Here is a 22,788-nt window from a genome sequence, read left to right as displayed (position 1 = left end):
CTGAAAGCAGTTTGGACGCAGCTGAGACCATGCACGGGGGCGCGGATACACTTTTCCGGCGAACGCGGTAGCGGCGGCGCACGCATTTTCACAAATTTTCTATAATGGATGGCACAATGCGTCGGAATGGCGCGCCAGTGCTTTTTCCTCCCGCGTCAGGAAAAGCTATTGTGAATAAAATGCATTAACTAGAATCGCTTCCACATGGTTTTTCGTTTACTCGCTGGACCAAAACAGATCACTTCCAACAGTACGAACCGGTAGGAACCGGCAACTGGTGGTTGACGATTGAAAATAGAAATATATTGTAAATAATTTATCGGAAGAAATTACCAAGAGAATATTCATTTCCTTCATTTTGTAACCTAAACGAAATATTTTTGTGTATGCTATAAAATCACACACACAATACTCGTTTATCCGAAATATAAAGTTTGAATGCGTTGAGTATGTAAATATATAAAAAAAATGTTTATGCTTAAAAACTTACAGAATAATCGTAGAAACATAAAAGATGTTATAAAGTTATAATAATCGTACAAATATGTAATGCATATAGAAAAAATATTTCAAAAATAAATTTTTTTTAGTATTATTTTAGATATTAGAATTTGTATAAATCTTACTCATTTTAATATGGCGTTTAATTCTATAAAATATTTTTTTTATAACAATCTATGATATAAAGTTAAGTATATTTAATTTAGTATCATTTCAAGTTGACCAATAAACTGAATATCTTTCTTAAAATAATTTGTCATTCCAAAGAAGTATCGTGAAAAATATATTTGCTAAAAATTATTGAATATTTTAACATCGCTCACTGTTTTAATTAAAAGAAAAGAAAAAAATTTGATCTATCGAAAATCGCTTTCGGCGATCATTACGCGAACAATTGTGACGCGAACACTCGCACTCGTAGGATGACCAATGAGAGGAGAATTCGAGACCGTAGTACAAGAGAAAAACGTGCCATGGACAAGTCTATCCATCTTGCTCGCCTGACAAATCTGGGGAAATGGAGTCTCGAACGCACGAAGCCTCTCATGGGGCTTAATAGCAAAAAAACATACACAGGTTCACTTGTAAACCTGGAAGTCGCGAGATTCCTGAACGATCTGCTCGCGCAATCAACGACCATCGTAGCTCTCGTCGCAAAACGGAGCAACGAGTAACTTTGTGCAAATGAGGATGTTGCAATGTTGAGATTTCCTCTTCTTTTAAACTTCAGCTTGTGTTGCGAATTAACGATATCGATCGTCAAACAATATACCATGATGGCAAACATTTATCATGAAATGTATCGTGCATTAGAATTTATAATATTAATGTGTCTATGATATATTAATCAAATATAATAAATTTTGTGGATAATTATTATATATTTTACTTATTTTTTCTATATGTACATTATATTTATTTATAAGTATTTTTACGATTATTTTTATTTTTGTATAAATATTTATTTTATATTTATGTGTATGAGTGTGTTCTCAATGTATTTAAAATTTTTATTCAAACAAGCAAGAATAAACAAACATTGATTACATCTGTTCGCACCCTTGCACGACTCTTTGACTTGCAATTGCGTCTACCTATGAGGCTAATTGTGATGTCGAGACAAGAGTGAAGAAATCGTTACATTGCAGATCATCCATTTATGGCCGCGTAGCCATCTGGTCGCCCGGCTTCACATGAAGATAGAGCCGTTTCAAATGAAAGCCGACCTCCCGTGAGTATCGAGTATTTTATAATGAGATGGAGGTTCATCGAGCTTTGATCGAGATTGCGATTAATTTCTCCTTTTCCTTCTTTAGCTTTCCCTCCTCCCCGTCCTTTCTCAGTATTCTACTGTTCTTTTTTGTTTCTTCAGCGTCATCTCTTGCTACGAAATATACTACTTTTTTTCTACAAATATATATATTTTATATACTTTTTAATTATTAAACTTTAAAATGGATGAAGAGAGACTGACAATCAATAATCATTAGATTAAAAAATCTTATGTAAACATATTATTATTAGATATTATTAGACGTAACTGTCAATAAAGAAACAAAGCAATGTTTAAATAAAAATAATTCTTAAATATTTGTTCTTACATTTAAAAGACGTGCAAGTTCTTCATTATAAAAAATTATAGCAAAGAGTAGAGTTTATTGCGGTGGATAACTTTCATCGCTTTTTCTATCATCCGTTCGGACGCATTTTATAAATATTAAATCTTAATGAAGTTTAAATTTGTCTCATGCAATAACTATCAAGATCGTATGTTTAACATATAAATATATCATATTTGTACAAAAATATTCAATTATCAAAATTTCTGTGTAGGAAAATATCATATAAATGTTATCATATGTCAGAAAAAACAATTAATTTACAATTCAACACATCTTTATAGAATTTTATTTAATGTCCTTCCAAAATGATCGTATTTAAAAAATCTTTATTTTTTTGAAGTTGGTTCCTCTCTTCATTGATGCGTAAAAAAGATATAAATGTGCAATGTGGAACGCGCGATAATGATTAAATCAGTAAAATTATTATTTTATGAATGTTTATTTCATGTGCTTTAAAGAGTCTCCCTGACATCGATTCTTATCGATCGAACAACGGATGCAGACCTTCCGTAATTGGTTCTGTTCGACGTTCCGGGTCGTTGTTTTCGGAATGTCAAAGATGCGAATAACTTTCGCAATCTCGTCGTTTCCCGCCGAAGTAGGTGTCCATTGATCTATGCACGGGGCACCGAACGAGAATTCATTGACTGAACGAAGAACTTCGGCGAGAGAGAGAGAGAGAGAGAAAGAGAGAAAGAGAGAGAGAGAACGAGAGAGCCCAACTCCACGACGAAACGACTGGATTTCCGATTCTGAAATTGGAAACTTCTCACGCTTCTCGCAATAGTTGGAAGTCGGCCCGCTGATTTTATGCTCCCGCGCGTTTGCGGATAGTACTTTGCTTCATTCTCTGCCTACGTGTCATTAACGTATGGAGTGTGCGAAAGCGGAAGTTAGATGAGCGACGCATATAGTTTCGAAAAGTAACTGCTTCGAAAGATCTTATATAAAAAAAAAAAGGACAGTCGAAGAAATTATGTTTCGAATGAGAATCAACAGCATGGCAAAAAGTAATAGCTATTCAACTATTAGAAAGCTTCTCAAGGTAACATTAATTGGACACTAGCCTTTTACAACATAAATGTATCAATTGATTATTAATTCGCAAGAAATATAATAAGCTTTTATTAAAAATTATTCTAGCATTATCGTAAATTGCAAGTGTGATATCTATTGCAATATTGAAATATGTATGTTATTATTATTCAAAGATATTGTTCACAGGTCATCTAATATTAATAATTACGATTAGCATTAATAATATAATAATATGATATCAAAATAATAATAAAAAATAATAATAATGCTAAATAATAAAATGCAAAATTTTGCGGGAAATTTTACGGTAAATCTTCTCACTCGAACGATCCGAAATGTGTATTAAAATAATTATACGTATGTGTTATATAATTATTATTGTTGAGCTGATATCCGTGCAAAAGCATAAATACCATCCTTAATCGAGTGCAGAGCACGCATCAGGGAGTGCGCTAATTTCCGTGACCATGCACCAGCGCCAGGAAAACAATTTCTTGTTGCGGCGCGAGATCGAGTAATAGGTAGGGAGACACGGGAATTCTGTACATATAGTAACGTCGGTGATCACCGCCGAAGAAGATGACGCGGCAGGCGGTCTGCTTCTTTCCGCGTATAACTTCTTCGAGGGCGACTCCAGATCCATGTTTCATGAGTTACTTCGCGCAGAGAGGGATAAGACCGGAGAGGGTTAAGGCCACCGCGAAGCGAAAGCCACGATCTACGTGGCTCCTAGGATTTACCCTTTCGTGACCGGGAAAAATTGAAAATTTCCCGGAATTCTATCGAGACGTTTCCAAATATGTATGAGAATCCATCGTAATACGAGAAAGAAAAACCAATCTCGATAGAACTTTTATATTCGACAATCAAATTTTTATAAATATTGCCAAGATTGTTGTCAATAATGCTTATAATTACTTAATTCATCCTGTATAAAAAAATTCATTAAGAATATTTATTCTGTGTCCATTTTTCTTAAATAAAACGTATTTCTATCGTCTCCTATATTGTATATTATTATTTGAATATCTTTTTATTATTATAAAAAGATTTCAAATTTTTGTTCCTCTCTTAAAAACACAGATTTTTGAAACTCTTTTATTATCGCATCTGGTTTGAATGAAATTATTTAAGTTAATTTATGTCAACTTCGATAATTAGTGAGATAGTGAGATTTTATTCGACTTTTATGTTCTTAGAAAATTAAAAAATAGTAAAATAAAAAAAAATTGAGAATTTTATAATTTTCTCATGATATTTACTTATAAAGTAAAATATGTACGTAATAATGGCGAATTAGATGTAGCGGAGGGTAGTATATCTAAATTACATACCTCTAATGTCTACCCACTTAGCGAATTTGTCAAGACGAAATATGGCAAAGTTTAACAGTGCCATGTGACGCCGCGGGTTAGTAAAGATTAAGGATGTCGCACACCGTAGCACTGGTGTCATTCCAGTGCGTACGGTATTTCAAAGATGATAAACTTCAAAGGAATTTTAAATTAAAGCGAAAGAAGGTCGGACATGTTCTTTAGAATTCGCTCGCAACGAAACGAAATCATATTTAAGCTTCTGCGAAATTGGGTCGCTGGTAGTTTCGGTTATCTCACTGAAATACATTTTATATAAAACACCGCGAAGTAAAACCTAAATAAGCAACAAACGTTGAATATATTTTAAAGTCATTTAAATCGCATAATTCCGTGTAGATTAATTTGAAATTATGCTAAATAGAAACTTCTTGCATGAAAATTCCTCGGTGAAATTTCTTCTGGTGTAACGAAGCCTTGGCAATATCTTTTAATATAAATCATTCCCATAAACATTTATTGTAAAATTAATATGAGATTTCATTTTGAATCTCTGGGACTTTTTAAAGACAAAACTAAGAACAAACTTTTTAAATAAAATATGCACAGAAACGAAAATACAGAAATAAATATTTTTTTAAATTAAAGAGAATCAAACGCATGAATAATTTTTGAAGATCCATGCAAAATTATATCATTCCCTATATGAAGTGAACGGTCCTTCTCGAACTATTGGAAATCCCGCAAATTTAAGAGGACGCAAATATCCGAAATTTCGGATTCTTCCTATGAATACAAATGTCCGCGATGGAGAGGAATCGTCTAATGTAATATCTCATGCTTATCTTGTACGCTATATTCTCGTACCGTAAGTCGTCGGTGTGCGGCAAGCTTTAAGCTCGGCACTTACCGAGGAAAGTACTGCTACTCTGAATCACTGGCAGCACACGGCGATATTCTTTCTGATCGATGCGCTCGCGACGATACGGCGCCTGCAGTCCGTTCTTTCAGATACACGCCCGTCATTTCGAGCGAAAACCGCGCGCCGGAGAAAACCGGAGTACCACTGATGATGATCGGACTCCACGCGCGTCGGTTGGTCGGTCGATCGATCGAAAAATGGAGATCTCGTTGTTTTTACGCGGAAGTAGAGAGATCGGACGAGGTGGGATGTATATGAGGGAACACGTACACGAGGGATATTCGCGAAATTGGAATCAAAAATTGAGCGCGTATAGCGTTTGTTAAAGCGAATTTTCGATGACAAGTATATGGAACAGCGTCTTAAAACACTCTTTTTCAATTAGAATTAAAAATGTATATCGAGACGTAATAATGGAGAGAAAATTCGCGAGATTGGATACGGCAATGAAATAGAACGGTCGCGTAATTTCGAAACATTAATTATCAATATTGACTAGAATTAAAAAAATATAGCGATAAATATATATTAAAAATATAGATACAATGTTAATATCGTGTTATATAACTGTAACAATGGAAGAAAAAGAACAAACGAAATAATAGAAATAATGATATAGAGAGAATACGTGACATATTAAATTTGCCTCTAACCATTTACTATCCCAGTTTTCCATAATGGATTTCTAGTGTAGCAGATTTAATAGACGTTTTGATACCACATGACGTCGGGCATTGTTCCGCCCGTCAAAATGCTGCTGCAAGAGAAAATACACCAGCTGCGATATAATAAACTTCTGAGCGCGTACACTCATAAATATTGACAGCCAGCCGACATAATTATTAATTACCACGTAATTACTCGCACATTTTATTGGGGCCGAATTTGCTTTGTGGAAAATGCAATGTGACAAGTGGCTTATGAGCTTGTTGCGTGCATTAAAACTCTTCGACAATATATATTACGTGAATAATATTACGATAATATAATATAATAATGGCAAGTTATACTTAGGTAACGTTGTAATTTTGTGCTTCATATACAGTTGCGAATAATTAAATTAATTAAAATTAAAACAATCGATAATAAAATGCATCATCGAGAATTGTAAAATAATTGAATAAATGCGATTTATCTGTATTAATTATAAAACAGATCGTTAATAATATAAAGCACAGAAATATAAAATATAAAACTCTCTCTTATACTAGTTTAAATAAATAAGATTACGACGAACACAAATTTTTCAAGCGAAAATGTTGCTTTCGAATGTAACATTTATGTAGATCTAGTTTTACATATTTATCATATAATTTTCTATATTTGATGTGTGAGTACACATCCATCCATGTTTCTCCAAAACAAAAATTTCATCGAAAATGTTAAAATTACTGCATTGAATATTATTTACTACATCATATATAGCTATTTAGTATTTATCAAATGTATTAAAAAATGTTTACTCGCTGTCGTAATTTTAACATTTCCAATGAACTTTGTTTTAGAGAAAGATAAATGTGTGCTCATTAAATATAGAAAATTGTATAATAAATATGTAAGACTAGATTTCCATAAATTATACATCTAAAGGCGATATTTTTGCTTGAGAAATTTGTGTTTGATGTAATTTTGTTTATTTAAACCGGTACAAGAGTTTTCTCTCTATATTTTATATTATTAAAGATTAATTATCGACCATTCCAAATACAAAATATAACTTTTATAAATTATTGTCCGCATTCCATTGTGATTACTGTTTTATTTTTTCATTTATTACCACAATTTATTTTCAATTATCTCAAATTTCAAATTTGCTGCCGAAATGAACTAGCAAATAAACTAGTTTCCAATTACTTTTACGATTATTTAATGTATAATAGAAACTACAAATGATTTGAATATATATCAATATAGTATATATAATGAAGAAATAAAAATAAATTAAAATGTTAGAAAGAGCTTCTCTTGCAGCAAAAAAACATCACTTAAATTAAGGAGGATAAATTATAATATATAATATATATATAAAAGCCTCTTTTCAATACTAAAACAACATATCTCTTTCAAAATTCTAACAACGGTAGCGAATTGCCAATTCATGTAATATGGACATACTTACATATGCGCGCATTGCTACAAAAATGATTTATTATTACTTGGGTCGTTCACGTCAAAACCGGAATTTAACAGTAGACACTTACTGAAGAAAATTCCGGTTTTGACGTGAACGATCCAAGTATTTATTTACAAATATTTATGATATAATTTATGCAGCAAAAAATATGTTAGAGCTATATACATAGCACGGATAAGTTTATTCACTTTTAAAGATGTTAGATAAGTAAGGATAAAAAAAATTAGAATATATGCGGGAAACTGCGGGGGAGGTTTGAACGGAAAGCGAGACGAACGGAAATTCGTATTAATCCGCGACATCGTGTACTTTTCGTTTGCCGGCCGCCTCCCTCATCGGTCCACTATCCGCTTTTCGCTTCATTTCTCCGGCTCGTGTTATGATAACAGCAGTATTTACCGGGATGGCATATGGCCAAGCGGTGGGAGGGTCTCTACTCCTACTTGCCCATTTTTGCTCGTTGTACCACATCGGCCGGACATCGGAAACGCGAAAAGTGATCGTACATCTCCCGTTTAAATGGTACATATAACTCTAAATGCGACTTCGACGCAGTTCTCTTCTCGTTTATAAGTATATATAATTCGCGCGATTAAATTCCCGGGGAAATAATTTTACCTTGCACACATGTCTCGCCATCGTCGCGCCATCCTTCAATTTATTCAATGGAAAAGGTCTGCAACCAAGGACGAGACTTCCTCTTTTATTTTGGCGTTCTTCAAATATTTTTCTTTATCCAAGATTGCATTGTCTTGATCACTTATCAGCTTGCATTAACTATAATAAAAATTGCAATGTATCATTTTATAAAAAATACATAAGTCATTATTACATAAGTCATTATTTTGTCAAAAATATTCTCAATATTATTATTTCATACATCGCTGTTATAATATATGCAACTATATATTTACAAATACAATATAAAACTTTGCATTATTTAAATATTTATAAATACTGTATAATATTTGAAGCACAAACAAATATGTATCAACGGTTTATATATAAAATATCATACGTTTTCCGTAATTGGTAATCTTTTTCATCCTTGTTTTATCGTGGGAATGTGCTAGTCAGTTAAACAAAATCGATCAACACAATGTGTATGTACCCACCTATTTATTTTGCGCTGTTGAATCGTGAAATCGCTTGAAATGTAGGATCAATCTGTATGAAATTTCAACAATATCGCATAATTGCATGAGTGCAAACTTTGCGATGGATCTGTAAGCTTTGTTATCAGATATATGGCCAAATTGGTACGAGATACGTGATGTATAACGTTCAATGTAACACGTCCTGCAGAATATTCTGGCGGGAATCTGAGAAAATTTGCGCGTTGAATTATTGTTTGAGCGCTGTCATCTGGAGGAGAGTACATGGAACTACTGCGTAGATAAAATAGCAAATTATACGCCATCTGGCTGTGTTTTGTGTAAACGAAATTATACAATTTTTTAACCTAAAATTCGCATGTGTGATGTGTGATCGGGCAATAGTATACTCCAAGTAATTCAACGATTGTTCAGCATCTAGTTCACAAGGACAGGGCGATGAGTGATGCCGAACTCCAGGAGGAGGAAAGAGAAGTCTTACTCTCGATATATGACGGCGATCCAGCTTTTAAACAGTTGACACCCACGACATTTCAATATAAGGTGTGAGAATCACTTTCGCGTTTCCTAGTTCCGGTAACTTTGTCATGATTAAATATTTTTATATCCTGAGAAATAATTCAGCATATATATAAAGAGATGAATATAAAAAAAGTTTTATCCTATGCAGCTGTTATTTTCACTCAACGATATCTCTTTATTCCTCTTTCTTTATTCATAATTTGACTATTTGCTTGCTCCAATTTAATTATAGAAAATAAGAAACAATTGTAAAACACAAATGTGACTTATTCACACGTTTAATTAGACGTGCCAAATTAAATGTTGTTATATATAGATTGTTCACACAATGACAATAATTTGTTACACAGTATGGTGAGGATAATGATATGAAATCATTTCTACTGGAAATATCATGGGGTGCAACATATCCTACAGAGAAACCAACTATCAATATGAACACATTTTACAATAAACATATGTAAGTGCAATCAAGCAATCGCTCGATTATTCTTACATTTAATTACTTTGATTAAAGATGAATAATTGGAATATGCAGTGTGGAAGAAGTAAAGGACAAGGTGGTGAGTCACATAGAGGCAGAGGCTGAACAGTGGTTAGGTAGCGCTATGACGTATACATTATTTCAATCTGTCCAAGAATATTATACAGATTTAGTGTCTATGCAACCAAACTCAACCATCGATATAAATTCGCATACTAGTAAACTGAAGATAACAGACGAGAATCAACAGGTATATAAATATATATATATTGCACATGTTAGTATACTATTATTAGAAAGAATCAAGTAAGATAGAGTAAAAATATGTGATCTAAGGTCGAGGAAACAGTAAAAAAACCCAAAAAAGAACATTTAAGTAAAGCACAAAAGCGTAAACAATGGAATAAAGCAGATGGCAAAGGAGAAAGACCACGAGGATGGAATTGGATGGATATAGTAAAACATTTATCACAGACTGGACCAAGATCAGAGCAGGAATCTTAGTTTGAGTCATCTATATCATTTTGTACAGCAATAAAAGGCATGTTATATTTTTATAAATTGTTGGAAATAAAATCAATTTCCTTACCTATATATTTCCCAAAGAGACTTTATTCTTATGGTCATGTCACATATTTTATATTTTTTTATTACAGTATTATATAAAAGAAATATTATTTTAATATAAACAATATACCTTTTAGATAGTTGATTATTAAAAAGTTTTTATTATCTTTAATAAATTTTCGACTTTATTCTCCCTCAACTCCCACGGAAAATCTCCATGCGCCAACTGTCAAGAAATTTGATTTGGTTTTCCATCCTAAAATTATTAATAGTTATATATCAGTGCTTATAATAGCAAATAAATATCGAGATATGCAACTATATAATACCATTTACATCCAGACTCTCAAGGAATGTTTTATATTCATTAGAGACAATTGAATCTGTAGCACAAATACTTTGGACAGGAATCGATAATTGTATATTTCTATTTAAATCCATAAATTTTTTATAAAAAATATATACATTCAACAACGGGTATGATGGCTCAGATGTTTCAGATCTCAACAATAAATCCTGTGTAATATTAAAATATTTATATAATAAATTACATTATATTTTAATAACAAAACATGTAAAAAAGCCAAATTCTCTATTATTCAAGTAAAAAAGCTTTCGCTACTCACAATTGGAATTTCTTTTGCCATACAAATGTAAAATCCACACATTGAAGCATAAAAGTATGCTTCCAGTATTTCAGCAGGTTGTATATCTTTTTTAAGAATTATAAATATATTCCTTTTTTTGATATCTATTATTATTAAATATTTTTTGTTTTCAAAGAATTTTAACAAGAATTCCACTTCTATGGATGATACTTCAGGATGATACTTCAGGACACTTACAAATGAAACCCCAATTTTAATATCGAACCCACATATGCTTTTGGCTGAAAATAATATTCACAACTCGTTACATATTTCTTACACGGTGAAAGTGCATAATTGTAATAATATCTTACTAGGATTGCCAAATAAAAATACCGATTCTTCTTTATTTAATCTTTTTGGTTCAGGAATTTGCTCGTTTATCATATAATTTTTGATGATTAAGGCCAGACGATCTTCATTGAGTGTATCTAAACACAGCACTTTAACCGCCGAATAATTCGCATAGAGATGGACTGCCACCAGGAAGAGATACAATTCTATTAAGTATCTATATGTATATGACTTCATCATTAATAGCATTCATAATAATACAATAGTAAAATACATTAAATATACTAGATACATACTGTCCATCATGGAACAAAGACAATATAAAGACTCCAATGAATGATGCGATTAGATTTACACACATCTCTTGACTCCCATCTTTTGCAGCGACATCAGCCAAATTATTTTTTATTGCCTATGATAAGAAAGTAATATTAGTAAAATTAGTTAAAACTATATAATGTGGATTAATAATTATTCACCTGGTGTTGAGTCAGTGCTACTCTTGTAGCTCCACCAGCAACACCGACAAGAGACTTTATAATGGTAGAAATGCACAGAATTATAACGGAATATGATGAGAAATATGCCTGCTGCCATGTCATTCAGAATATCAGCAAAGAGCCTCCATTTTTTGCATTGCCCATCTAGTTTGGTTCTATAATGGAGAAAGAAACATGTTACAATCAAATCTTGACATCAAATTTTAATTATACAAATGTATGATAAAAATATGTACTAAAGAGTATCCATGAATCTTTTTATTACCCATTCCACCATGCAAACGTTATACTACCGACCATTCCTGCACCATTTTTTAAAACCCATGTTATTGCTGCTGCCAAAGGAGTAGCGTTTGACTCTCCAACTCCTATTCCTATCATTATAGAATGGGTTGCAAGTGTGTTCATTATAGTACTCGCAGAAGCCTGTAAAATATAAATTCAGTCTTTGTAAATCATTGTCCACATTCTTCGCTGGATAATATAAGAGAAAGAAATTCTTGATAAATTTCATTGTGATAAAATGTTGTCACTGTATTATTGGCGCAATGAAACATATGTCAAAAGTTTACTTGATTATTTAAACTAACTTGCACTGTATCCCATATCTGATATGCTGTGTAATCGGAATGCACACTATCTGGGTATCCTTGCGGCAGAAATATATCTTTAACGATGGATACTATCCGGGAACAAATGGGTTGCGTTTCGGTTGAGTTAAATCTCATCTCGTTCACGCCATCTAACCAACAGATGTCATGCGGATTAATATATGATTAGTCAATATACAACAATAATTTTCTTAAATATCTGGAGAGAAAAATTTTACCTTCTGATTTTACATAAATCGTTTCTTTCTCATTTCCGTAGCTTTCTCGAAATAAGACACGCATGTTCACCAAGGAAATTTACCACGATAAAAATTCGTTTAGTTACGCTTTTGCCACTCACTATTTAAATAATCGTTGTTTATTATTAATATTATTATTATTCACTTCGTGAAGATGATGAACACAAAAGCGGATAAATTAATGTGAATTGTTTTTCGCTTGAAAATTCTTTGCAGCTCATACTAAAGTATATGTGTAAACACCCGATCAGCTGTTCTTCTCGCTGAGCTTTTTCCACTACCAAATACTACACAGGCATCACCGATAATTCCATTTAATTCGACGATGCACGAATCTAATCTCTCTTTCATTTTATTCGTCATGCTTTCTCTATCAGAATTTGTAATTGCGCTTACATTCTGTGCATTATTCGAATCTATCTTATGATCAAAAATATTTACACTCTGTTCATCTTGCGAATCATGCTCGCGTTTACGAGCGCCATTCTTTCGATTATTTTCGAAATTGGATTTAGTAGTCCCTTTTTTATTATCTTCAGAATTATCAGCGATATTGAAATCATAGTATAGCAATCTATTTTGCTGCGCTTTTAGATTATCATTACGCGTTAAAGCTTTACTCGACCACAATTTTTCGAAAGGATTTATTTTCATTTTACGATTCTTCAAGTTGTTATCTTTTTTGCATTTTTCATTGTCATTTTTATTTTTTAATCGTACGAATAATTTTGTATGATTCATTCCACATCCATTAATAATTTTTCCTATTTTTTTCGTATCATTTTCAAATTTTTCTTCTTTCATATCTGTATTATTCAATTTTACGTTATAAGATTCGTTGCAAATTGTTGTCGCATCTAACGATTCGTTCATTTTGTTTCGTGATCCGATATAAAATTTCTTTTTATCCGTTAAAGCTTCTTTCCTCTCCATTTTTTGCATCGAATTATATTTCTTCGCACTCAATTTCGATCCGAAACAGTCCAGAAGAAATCGCTTGGCGTGGTTTTGACATCCGATCAAGGAATATTGTACGCCTCTGGAGATCCTCTTCCTTTTAATTTTTGGCATAGTAACATTCGGAGGATCATAGTCGCAGTACATATTATTAACGACTTCATTTTGATATTTGTTGGGACTTTTCAATTTTTCATCGGCAATACATGAAATTCTTACATCTACGATATCTCTTACATTTCCAGACCTGTCGCTGATTTCTTTTTCGAATTTTTCAACATCCGAAATGGACCTTCGATACATCCCCGATGCTTCAGACACGCGCGATCTATTTGGCCGTTCATCATCTTCGATTGATTTATGGTCACGCGGATAATTCTTTTTAAATATGACCGCCTCGTTCGTCGCTTTTACTTCCAGTGCACGTTTCGTGAATGATAAACGAGCGGATAAATCAGTGCCGTTTGGCGAATCGTCTCCTTTACAATTTCTTTGCAGCTCGTACTTTGCATCCGTTCGTTTCCCCACGTTTTTCGTTGAATCATTTAATTCCGATGGTGTCGGACTAGAAAATCAAAACGTTTTTCATAGATGAAATCGATAATAAAACACACACGCACAAACATATAAATTAGTTTGCCTCAATGATTTTAAATATAAAAATTCTGCAGGATAAAAAATTAATCACATTTTAATGATAAAATTAGCGAATGATATTTTACAGATTAATTTTTCAATAAGTTTGTGTGTGTGTGTGTGTGTGTGTGAAGTTGATTTTATATTATATAGACAAAATAATCTATCTCAAATTTATATTTAGTATTTACACCTGTAATTATGTGCATTTTTATATTTATTTATATTTTATATTATTAATACTACATTTATATTTTTATATATGCTTATTTATCCATATATTTACCAAAAGTTTTGTTGACAAGAATATTTTACTTTCTCATTTATTACCTCGAAAAGTTACGTGTCACGGTTAAATAAAGTTCATTTTCGTTTTTAAATGCAACGATTTCTTTTCGTAATTGCAAGATCCTCTCGTTCAATTCGGCTACAGCGACGACGATAGTATCAATGTTAATCTCTGCGTTGTCAAACGAACAATGATACAGGTTGGAAGCTGTATTGCAACATGCATCCATCAATTATCTTTTTACGACTGCTTATTATGCAATATATTTAAAGAAAGAAAATAAATAATGTCAATATAATATTCAATATTTTAATGTATGCTTGTGTGTGTATATAGTAATATAAACTTCTATATTTTTAATAATATATCTAAATAAAACTAGATTAGTAATAAGTATACTTACATACATTTTAGAAATTGTTATTAATTTTGAGGATTGACAGGAGAGACCATGGAGACCTCTATTAATATAGCTGAAAATTTGTTTATAGATCATCTTTTCGCACTGAATTACTATGATTTTGTAATTCTAATTAAAGCGTGAATTTTATCATCAGAAAATAAAATATTAAGGAAAAGAGGCTAGATTATGTATACATTTGTCATTCTCATATATTTATAATTGAAGGTAAATGTTGAGAATGATTAAATGTACATGGACGCTTTTCTCAGTAAATTGTTCATTGACATTATGTAATAACTTGTCATCCTTCATAATTTTGCATTGCGTCATCCGGATGATATCCTTGCATCGTTTTTATGCTCTCGCATATTGGATTCAGGGTCATCTTTAGCGACAGCCCCTGCACATCAGCATCGAATCACTATGAATACATTCTCTAACAATCTTTTTTCTCATATAGGATTTTTCTAGAATGCTCCTCGTCCTAATATCATCGATTAGTTTATAATTCTGGACGATTGTCAAACGCTTGTGTTGCAACAATAAGTAGGTCGACCCTATTAATACCGGATGAATGATTCTTTACCGTATGTCCGTAATACGTCACAGAATTCCTCGAATTCATTGAGTAAACGTGAGAACTGTCACGTACGACCACCAATTTCAAAATGTCTAGTACAACTTTCTCGTTAATCTTATATTACATACATAATTATATATATATATATATATATATATATATATATATATATATATATACATATACATGTATATAAAGATATATATATCGATAAGATGTATATAAAAATATATATATACAAATTCCTTTTTTTGGGAAAAAGAAAAATCTTCTAATTTCCTTAATTTTTGTCATGTATGGATGCGCGAACACATCACGTGTAGCAAAAATCTCAAGAAAATTGAAAAAGAAATTTTCCAAGAAAAAAAATTTGTTGATAAGAGTGATAACTACCAATTTATTCGAATTATTTTATTATTAATTAAGCTTTACGTTCCAATATTTCCCACGTGTTATTTTCCAGCTAAAACTGTGGTTCTCGAAGAAGGCGAGTGGGAAACAGCAATGGAAAACGGGACCAAGTAGGTGATCAGAAGGAAGATTGGTTCACTGGTATGGACAAAGAGAAAAATCGAAAGAGAAAGAGAGAGGCGAGTCGATGACCGTTATGCGTCACATCTATGGAAGAGTCCGGAAACCTGTCTGTGTATACGGCCGATATACCATTCGCAATGAGGTACAGGCAAGTAGTCAAGGCTGAAGCAAAGTCATGGTCAGTGTTACTCTCTTCTTCGAGTTAGATGATTCAGGCGTTTTGTCTCCTTGTTTAAGGATCGTTTATAAATTTCGTATTCATCGATATCATCTCGCGAAGAAATTTTATGATTTAAGTTGATACAATTATGGAATGGAAGAATCATTTCTCTCTTCGAACAATCACATCTTTGCTTGTCAAATTTTTTTGCTAAATATGTTGATAGTGTAATAAGTACTAGTTAGTGTAATAATGTCCGTGTTGGTATCGTTACTTTAGTGTGCCAAAATACAAACAAAAAGAGCGGATTAATCTTGACATAGCTTGAATGAGGACAGGAAAAAGGTAGGCAGAGATATAATTATGGTAAATGCGATGTGTGTGTACTTGTTGATATCTGTATGTATGATTTATTTAGCGTAAGCATTTTGTATTGCATTTCAGACATGATCTTTTTAAGCATATATGGCAACACATCATTCATATTAAAGTTATAATGTCAAGTTATAATTTTTGAATAATCTTTTCAACATGTTTTAATTCCTGCAATTTAATTAATTAAAATGTAACTTGATACTTTCAGTAATAAAAAAAGCAAAAATTTGTCATCTTCACATTTAATAAATACTTTTATTTTAAACTTATATTAAAACTATATTTTCCTTCCAAAAAGATTATCGATTACTGAAAGAAGGTTAAAAATATAAATTTCATTAACGATTTTGAAAATACACATATCATAATTTATTTCATATATATAAATCATACACACAACACACTGGTGCACACACATATAATTATATATATATATATAATAATGATTGTAATTCTAAAATATAACTTTATAAAGTTATCCGCGCGATAATTTATAAAATTTCCACTATTATATATTTCCTATTTTATGAAAGGAATTAATTATATAAATAGCAACTACAATTTACTCGTATATAATAGAACAATCTTTTATCAGGAAGCAAGTAAATTGTCCTTTTCAAATCGTTTACTTCATGTTAAAAACCTGTTCAATCTGATACGAGCAATGCTTCACATTTTTGTTTCTTGATGTGATTTTTTAATCTTTATTTACATTTTAATGATGCTTCCTCTTTAAATAAACTTTTAATATGTTAGAATAAATATCACGTATGTTCTTATATCAGCTGCCAAAAACAGATAAAATTTTCAAATGAACATGCATTATCTATAAACTAAAATATAAAAGTCTAAATTTATTGATTATAAAGCGTTGTGATTGATATAATTGAGAAACAATTATCAAACATGTGTTATCGATTATTTGAATAAAATTCATCTTTAAAAGATATATATAAATGTAAATATATCATTTTAAATACAAGCGTGTATGTATTATGTTTCATTATTATTTACGAAAAAGTAAATCTTACAATCTTAGTGTTGGTCGATTGACTCGGTTATGACAATTTTTTATACTTTTGCTTTGGTCTTAGATCTGTTTTATATAAGTTAAAATATGCGAAAAAATTTTCTTTTTTATACATAATATTAAATATACCATAAATTAGAATATTGATAACTATAAAATATTGATAAATCATCTATTTTTTCAATGTCTTCAAAATTATAAATATAGAAACAGTAGAGATTACTAATCGACGATATGCCTCGCCGGCAAATAACATCGCATCGCTTAATGTCAAAACGTGAATGATCTTCACGTTGAAGATCATTCAATCGTATTTTGTGAAAGAAACAAAATTTTCAAGGAAAATAATATCCAATAAAAATAACATTCAAGATGTAATTGTGTAATTATCGAAGCTCCGAAATGGCCAAAGATAGTATCGACGATATCCTGGTGCGTCTCGACGAGGTCGAGAAGCTGCAGACGGAACTTCGGCATTTGGTACCACGAGTCACGAGTAACTCATCCAGACATGTCAGACATCAGGATTCATCCCGCGATACGTCCGCATCAATACGTTTCCCATCCCTTTTCACGTTTCCCATCATTTCGAACTTTACGTCGTCCTCCAGAAACGAGCGAATGCAAAAGTCAGCCGCGCAATTAAACCTCAACGACAAATTGTCGAGTGGTAATCGATCCTCGACAATGAATCTGAAAAGTGCGCGGGGATCTTCTCAACGCGAATCATCATCCGCAAGAGAGACAAATATCTTTAAGAATCTGTTAAAGAGTACCGATAAAAGTGTTGCGAGATCGCGTGCAGGAAACTCTTTGGCCTCGACTTCCGTAGCGAGTTCAAAGGTATCGACGAGGCTGACGAAAGGCATTGCCGCAAATCGCGCGGCCAAGGATTCGCAAGAAGTAATTAGAAATGAATTAAGGAGCAGGACATCGAAAATCGTAGCTAGAGAGAAAACGCAGCGCATAACTGGCGAGAGATCAAGCATGCGGCTATCCGAAAATAAAAATGGCATGAATTTAAATAAGTGTGGTGTATTAGCATCCATTAATTCATTAACTCTCTTTCTCTCTTTCTCTCTCTCTCTCTCTCTAGTATATAATAAATAATATTAAATAAATAATTATATCACAATATAATGAGAAAAAAATTTAAATATAAATTTCAATGCTTTTTTCGACTAGCATTATTAATTTTTCTTAGTTTCTTCCAATTCCTGCATTCACAGTACCCTCATCTGTGCAGACATCCGCCATTCAAATTCACGCGGCAGAAACGGCGAAACCGCAAGACGTACGATCATGCCTAAGAAGAAGACGGAGTCGTGACAGAAAAGAAATATCAACGCTTATCGAGCGAATTATGAAGAAGTTGAATTATTGCTTTGTGGACGATAACAGATTGACTGTTCCGTACCATTATCCGGGGAATAGAAAACCCAGAAGAGTACAAGGAACAAATGCACTGCGCGACTTATCCGCGGCGAGTTACGTCGATTAAAAAACTATAATCATTTATATAAAAAAATCGAATAAAGATGTGAAATAACACATGTTGCAAAATAAAATATTATACTATATGGTATAATTTTAAACTTTTTAACGATCGGTCATAATGTAAAAATGTCTCACTTTGATCAGGAAATGTAGGGCAAATATTAAAAATTATAATAACGTTCAAAAAATTTGTGATTTTATTGATATTGTATCTTCAACTAGTTGGATACGATCTTAATAGTATATCGTCTATCTAAAGTTATCCGAAACAAACTTATCCGGGTTCTATTGTGATAGAATAAATATTTACTTATGTGTGTTATACAATTTTAAATTCCAGTTCACTAGTCCAGTGCACTAGTAAAAAACACTACGGCAAAATAAAATGGGTGTCGAAAGCATTTTAGCAGGAGGTTTGACTTCAGCCTCCAGCGGACTGTCATGGTTTTTTCCGATTCTTGCCGCAGCGCTTGTCTACTTCCAATACGAAGCTTTAGACAATGAAGCGTCGCCGATCGACATGCCATCGGAAATACTACTGCCTACGTATGATTTTATAGTGGTAGGGACTTTTAATATGTTAGAATAAATATCACGTATGTTCTTATATCAGCTGCCAAAAACAGATAAAATTTTCAAATGAACATGCATTATCTATAAACTAAAATATAAAAGTCTAAATTTATTGATTATAAAGCGTTGTGATTGATATAATTGAGAAACAATTATCAAACATGTGTTATCGATTATTTGAATAAAATTCATCTTTAAAAGATGACGAAGGATACTTAATACTTAATGTATGTTAATCAGTCATCACAAATTCAAAAATATTATGAAATTACTAAACGTATTTTTTATAAGTAGCAAAATTTAGATAAATTAGATAATTTTCTAAACACGAATCTCATATGCATGCCAAAGTTAGTTCAAAATTATTTAACAGTTAAAAGTTTCACGAGTAATTGATATTCAGTTCGCATCGAGATCGTTCAGATTGAGCCAGGTGAGCTGGCTCTTCGTCAATTTCTAATGTGATGGTTGCGCAGGTATTAGTTTCATTCCAGCAGTACAATGAGTTGGTTTGTGTCGTGATCTGCTCGTTATGATATGAAATAGACACGTTGATGAAAGTACATGCGAAGAGGTACTAAAGTTATCCGAAACAAACTTATCCGGGTTCTATTGTGATAGAATAAATATTTACTTATGTGTGTTATACAATTTTAAATTCCAGTTCACTAGTCCAGTGCACTAGTAAAAAACACTACGGCAAAATAAAATGGGTGTCGAAAGCATTTTAGCAGGAGGTTTGACTTCAGCCTCCAGCGGACTGTCATGGTTTTTTCCGATTCTTGCCGCAGCGCTTGTCTACTTCCAATACGAAGCTTTAGACAATGAAGCGTCGCCGATCGACATGCCATCGGAAATACTACTGCCTACGTATGATTTTATAGTGGTAGGGGGTGGTAGTGCAGGTACGTTCATTAGAAATTTTTGTTATTGACTAATAATTCTGATATAAATATTTCTTCTTTTTTATGGCATCAGGAGCTGTAGTTGCGAGCCGTCTGTCTGAGATCAAAGATTGGAACGTACTATTGCTGGAAGCAGGGGGTGACGAAACGGAGATCTCAGACGTTCCTTTACTTGCGGGTTATTTGCAACTCAGTCAACTTGACTGGCAATACAAGACGGAACCACAGGATGGTGTTTGTTTAGGTAATTTTTATAGTACTTCTATTATCTCTTCTTTTTTTTAAATTCAGCAAGTATTTCTCTCTCTCTCTCTTTTCCTTTTCTGTATATTATTAAATATTTCTAGCGATGGAAAATAAACGTTGCAATTGGCCACGTGGCAAAGTGATTGGAGGATCGAGTGTATTAAATTACATGTTGTATATTAGAGGCAATAAACGTGACTATGACATATGGGAGCAGCAAGGTTGTACCGGCTGGGGTTCGCGCGACGTCCTGTACTACTTCAAAAAATCCGAGGACAACAAAAATCCTTATTTGATTCGCACCCCGTATCACGCGAGCGGCGGGCACTTGACAGTTCAGGAGGCACCATGGCACACACCTCTGGCCGCAGCCTTTGTTCAGGCCGGCCAAGAAATGGGCTACGAGAATCGCGATATTAATGGAAAGTATCAGACTGGTTTCATGATCGCTCAAGGCACCATCAGGCGTGGTAGTCGTTGTTCAAGTGCGAAAGCGTTTCTCAGACCAGCCAGACTCAGAAAGAATTTGCACGTAGCAATGCACACGCACGTGACTAAAGTGCTGGTGCACCCCCAATCAAAGCGTACTTACGGAATAGAATTCGTCAGAGATGGTAAGGTGTTTCGGATACGTGCGAACAAAGAAATAATATTATCTGCCGGCGCGGTTAATTCCCCACAACTTTTAATGTTAAGCGGAATCGGGCCAAAGGAACATTTGCAGAAGCTCGGGATTCCCGTGGTTCAAGATAGCAGGGTTAGTGCAAGAAATTTAGTGTCTTTCTAGATCTACACTTCTAAATATTTATTATAACTTTACACTATATGTATGTATATAATACTCTAGATAACATTTAAAAAATCCTTCCCCCCAATTTAGCAATTTCTATTTTATTTATTACAAAATTCTTGCACTTCCAGGTCGGCTATAATCTCCAGGATCATGTTGGCTTAGGCGGACTCGCGTTCCTGATCAATCAAGAAATATCTATAATACAAGATCGATTGCAAAGTATACAAACAGCGATGCAGTACGCTGTGCTAGGTGATGGACCCCTGACAATATTAGGTGGTGTCGAGGGTATTGCTTTCGTCAACACTAAATATACGAACGCCTCGTTAGACTTTCCCGACATTGAACTGCATTTCGTCTCTGGCTCGACTAATTCGGACAGCGGTGCACAAATAAGAAAGATACATGGTTTAACGAAGCGCTTTTATGATGCGGTTTTCGGGCCGATCAACAACAAGGATGCTTGGAGCGTGATTCCTATGCTGCTGCGACCAAAGAGTCGCGGTATGATCAAACTACGCAGCACGGATCCGTTTGATCATCCCGTCATTTATCCGAACTATTTTACAGAACGGGAAGATATTGCCACATTGATCGAAGGAGTAAAGATCAGCGTGGCTCTGAGTAGAACCAGTGCTTTCAAACGATTCGGAAGCGAATTAAACTCGCAACAGTTTCCAGGATGCGAACATTTTCCGATTTTTACTGATGATTATTGGGAATGCATGATTAGGCATTATAGCGTCACGATTTATCATCCTGTAGGAACTTGTAAAATGGGAGCTTATTCGGATCCCGAGGCCGTTGTCGATCCACAGCTCAGGGTCTACGGTGTGGCTGGGCTTCGCGTGATTGATGCCTCGATCATGCCGAATATTGTGAGCGGAAACACAAACGCGCCGACAATCATGATCGGCGAGAAAGGCGCCGACATGATTAAAGAATATTGGTTGAAACAGAACGATATGTCTACGATGAATAAACGATAAGATATCTTGAGATTATATATCAAGTGTTTGTATATAAAATTGTCAATGAAAATGTTAATGAAATCAGTAATATATCTGCAATAAAAAAATCAATAAACAACAATCAAGAATAACTTAGAGCTGCTTATGGATATTTCAGTTATGAGGTACTCAGGATTTTTATAATATTTGCTCTCAGATTGTTGTAAAATCTTTGTACTTAACATATTAAATATATGAAATGCTATAGAGAGAAAAAAAGAAGAGAGAGAGAGAGAATAAGCGAGCACGTGCGTATTGTAATATAACGTTATTTATATACATATATATATA

The 22,788-nt window shown here is 33.1% G+C and overlaps 5 protein-coding genes across 5 annotated transcripts; 3 read left to right on the top strand and 2 right to left on the bottom strand.

Moving 5' to 3' along the window:
- The first annotated feature begins 8,970 nt into the window (after positions 1 to 8,970).
- Positions 8,971 to 10,245, top strand: LOC115241767 (RWD domain-containing protein 4). The gene is made up of 4 exons (XM_029817698.1): positions 8,971 to 9,188; positions 9,518 to 9,627; positions 9,706 to 9,901; positions 9,988 to 10,245. The coding sequence occupies exons 1-4, from the start codon at positions 9,084 to 9,086 to the stop codon at positions 10,153 to 10,155; spliced, it is 579 nt and encodes a 192-aa protein (XP_029673558.1). The 5' UTR covers positions 8,971 to 9,083; the 3' UTR covers positions 10,156 to 10,245.
- Positions 10,246 to 10,276: 31 nt separating this feature from the next.
- LOC115241766 (RUS1 family protein C16orf58 homolog) lies at positions 10,277 to 12,697 on the bottom strand. The gene is given in 10 exon segments (XM_029817697.1): positions 10,277 to 10,474; positions 10,548 to 10,734; positions 10,845 to 11,107; positions 11,180 to 11,376; positions 11,456 to 11,571; positions 11,639 to 11,744; positions 11,746 to 11,814; positions 11,925 to 12,085; positions 12,250 to 12,401; positions 12,489 to 12,697. Coding segments are annotated over 10 exon segments (1,386 nt in total). The 5' UTR covers positions 12,553 to 12,697; the 3' UTR covers positions 10,277 to 10,403.
- A 15-nt stretch (positions 12,698 to 12,712) lies between these two features.
- LOC115241769 lies at positions 12,713 to 14,620 on the bottom strand. The gene is made up of 2 exons (XM_029817699.1): positions 14,433 to 14,620; positions 12,713 to 14,031 (listed from the first exon to the last, which is right to left on the bottom strand). The coding sequence occupies exons 1-2, from the start codon at positions 14,618 to 14,620 to the stop codon at positions 12,732 to 12,734; spliced, it is 1,488 nt and encodes a 495-aa protein (XP_029673559.1). The 3' UTR covers positions 12,713 to 12,731.
- Positions 14,621 to 17,875: 3,255 nt separating this feature from the next.
- Positions 17,876 to 18,974, top strand: LOC115241721. Its single transcript, XM_029817630.1, has 2 exons — positions 17,876 to 18,508; positions 18,678 to 18,974. Exons 1-2 carry the CDS (start codon positions 17,876 to 17,878, stop codon positions 18,972 to 18,974), a joined length of 930 nt encoding a protein of 309 aa, XP_029673490.1.
- Positions 18,975 to 20,252: 1,278 nt separating this feature from the next.
- LOC115241761 (glucose dehydrogenase [FAD, quinone]-like) lies at positions 20,253 to 22,479 on the top strand. Its single transcript, XM_029817690.1, has 4 exons — positions 20,253 to 20,448; positions 20,522 to 20,692; positions 20,796 to 21,451; positions 21,616 to 22,479. The coding sequence occupies exons 1-4, from the start codon at positions 20,253 to 20,255 to the stop codon at positions 22,474 to 22,476; spliced, it is 1,884 nt and encodes a 627-aa protein (XP_029673550.1). The 3' UTR covers positions 22,477 to 22,479.
- The last annotated feature ends 309 nt before the right edge of the window (positions 22,480 to 22,788 follow it).

Source organism: Formica exsecta, unplaced genomic scaffold (genome assembly GCF_003651465.1).
Source record: "Formica exsecta isolate Colony F162 unplaced genomic scaffold, ASM365146v1 scaffold51, whole genome shotgun sequence".
Lineage (NCBI taxonomy): Eukaryota > Metazoa > Arthropoda > Insecta > Hymenoptera > Formicidae > Formica > Formica exsecta.
Note: the sequence above shows the minus strand (reverse complement) of the source record. Positions and strands in the feature narration are given on the sequence as shown.

Coding starts and splice junctions, on each gene's coding strand:
- LOC115241761 (XM_029817690.1), top strand. CDS start 20,253: ATGGGTGTCGAAAGCATTTTAGCAGGAGGTTTGACTTCAGCCTCCAGC. Junction 20,449..20,521: donor GGTAGGGGGTGGTAGTGCAG/GTACGTTCATTA, acceptor TTATGGCATCAG/GAGCTGTAGTTGCGAGCCGT. Junction 20,693..20,795: donor ACAGGATGGTGTTTGTTTAG/GTAATTTTTATA, acceptor AAATATTTCTAG/CGATGGAAAATAAACGTTGC.
- LOC115241767 (XM_029817698.1), top strand. CDS start 9,084: ATGAGTGATGCCGAACTCCAGGAGGAGGAAAGAGAAGTCTTACTCTCG. Junction 9,189..9,517: donor CCACGACATTTCAATATAAG/GTGTGAGAATCA, acceptor TTTGTTACACAG/TATGGTGAGGATAATGATAT. Junction 9,628..9,705: donor ACATTTTACAATAAACATAT/GTAAGTGCAATC, acceptor TGGAATATGCAG/TGTGGAAGAAGTAAAGGACA.
- LOC115241769 (XM_029817699.1), bottom strand. CDS start 14,620: ATGGATGCATGTTGCAATACAGCTTCCAACCTGTATCATTGTTCGTTT. Junction 14,032..14,432: donor GTGACACGTAACTTTTCGAG/GTAATAAATGAG, acceptor TTGATTTTCTAG/TCCGACACCATCGGAATTAA.
- LOC115241721 (XM_029817630.1), top strand. CDS start 17,876: ATGGCCAAAGATAGTATCGACGATATCCTGGTGCGTCTCGACGAGGTC. Junction 18,509..18,677: donor TGAATTTAAATAAGTGTGGT/GTATTAGCATCC, acceptor AATTTTTCTTAG/TTTCTTCCAATTCCTGCATT.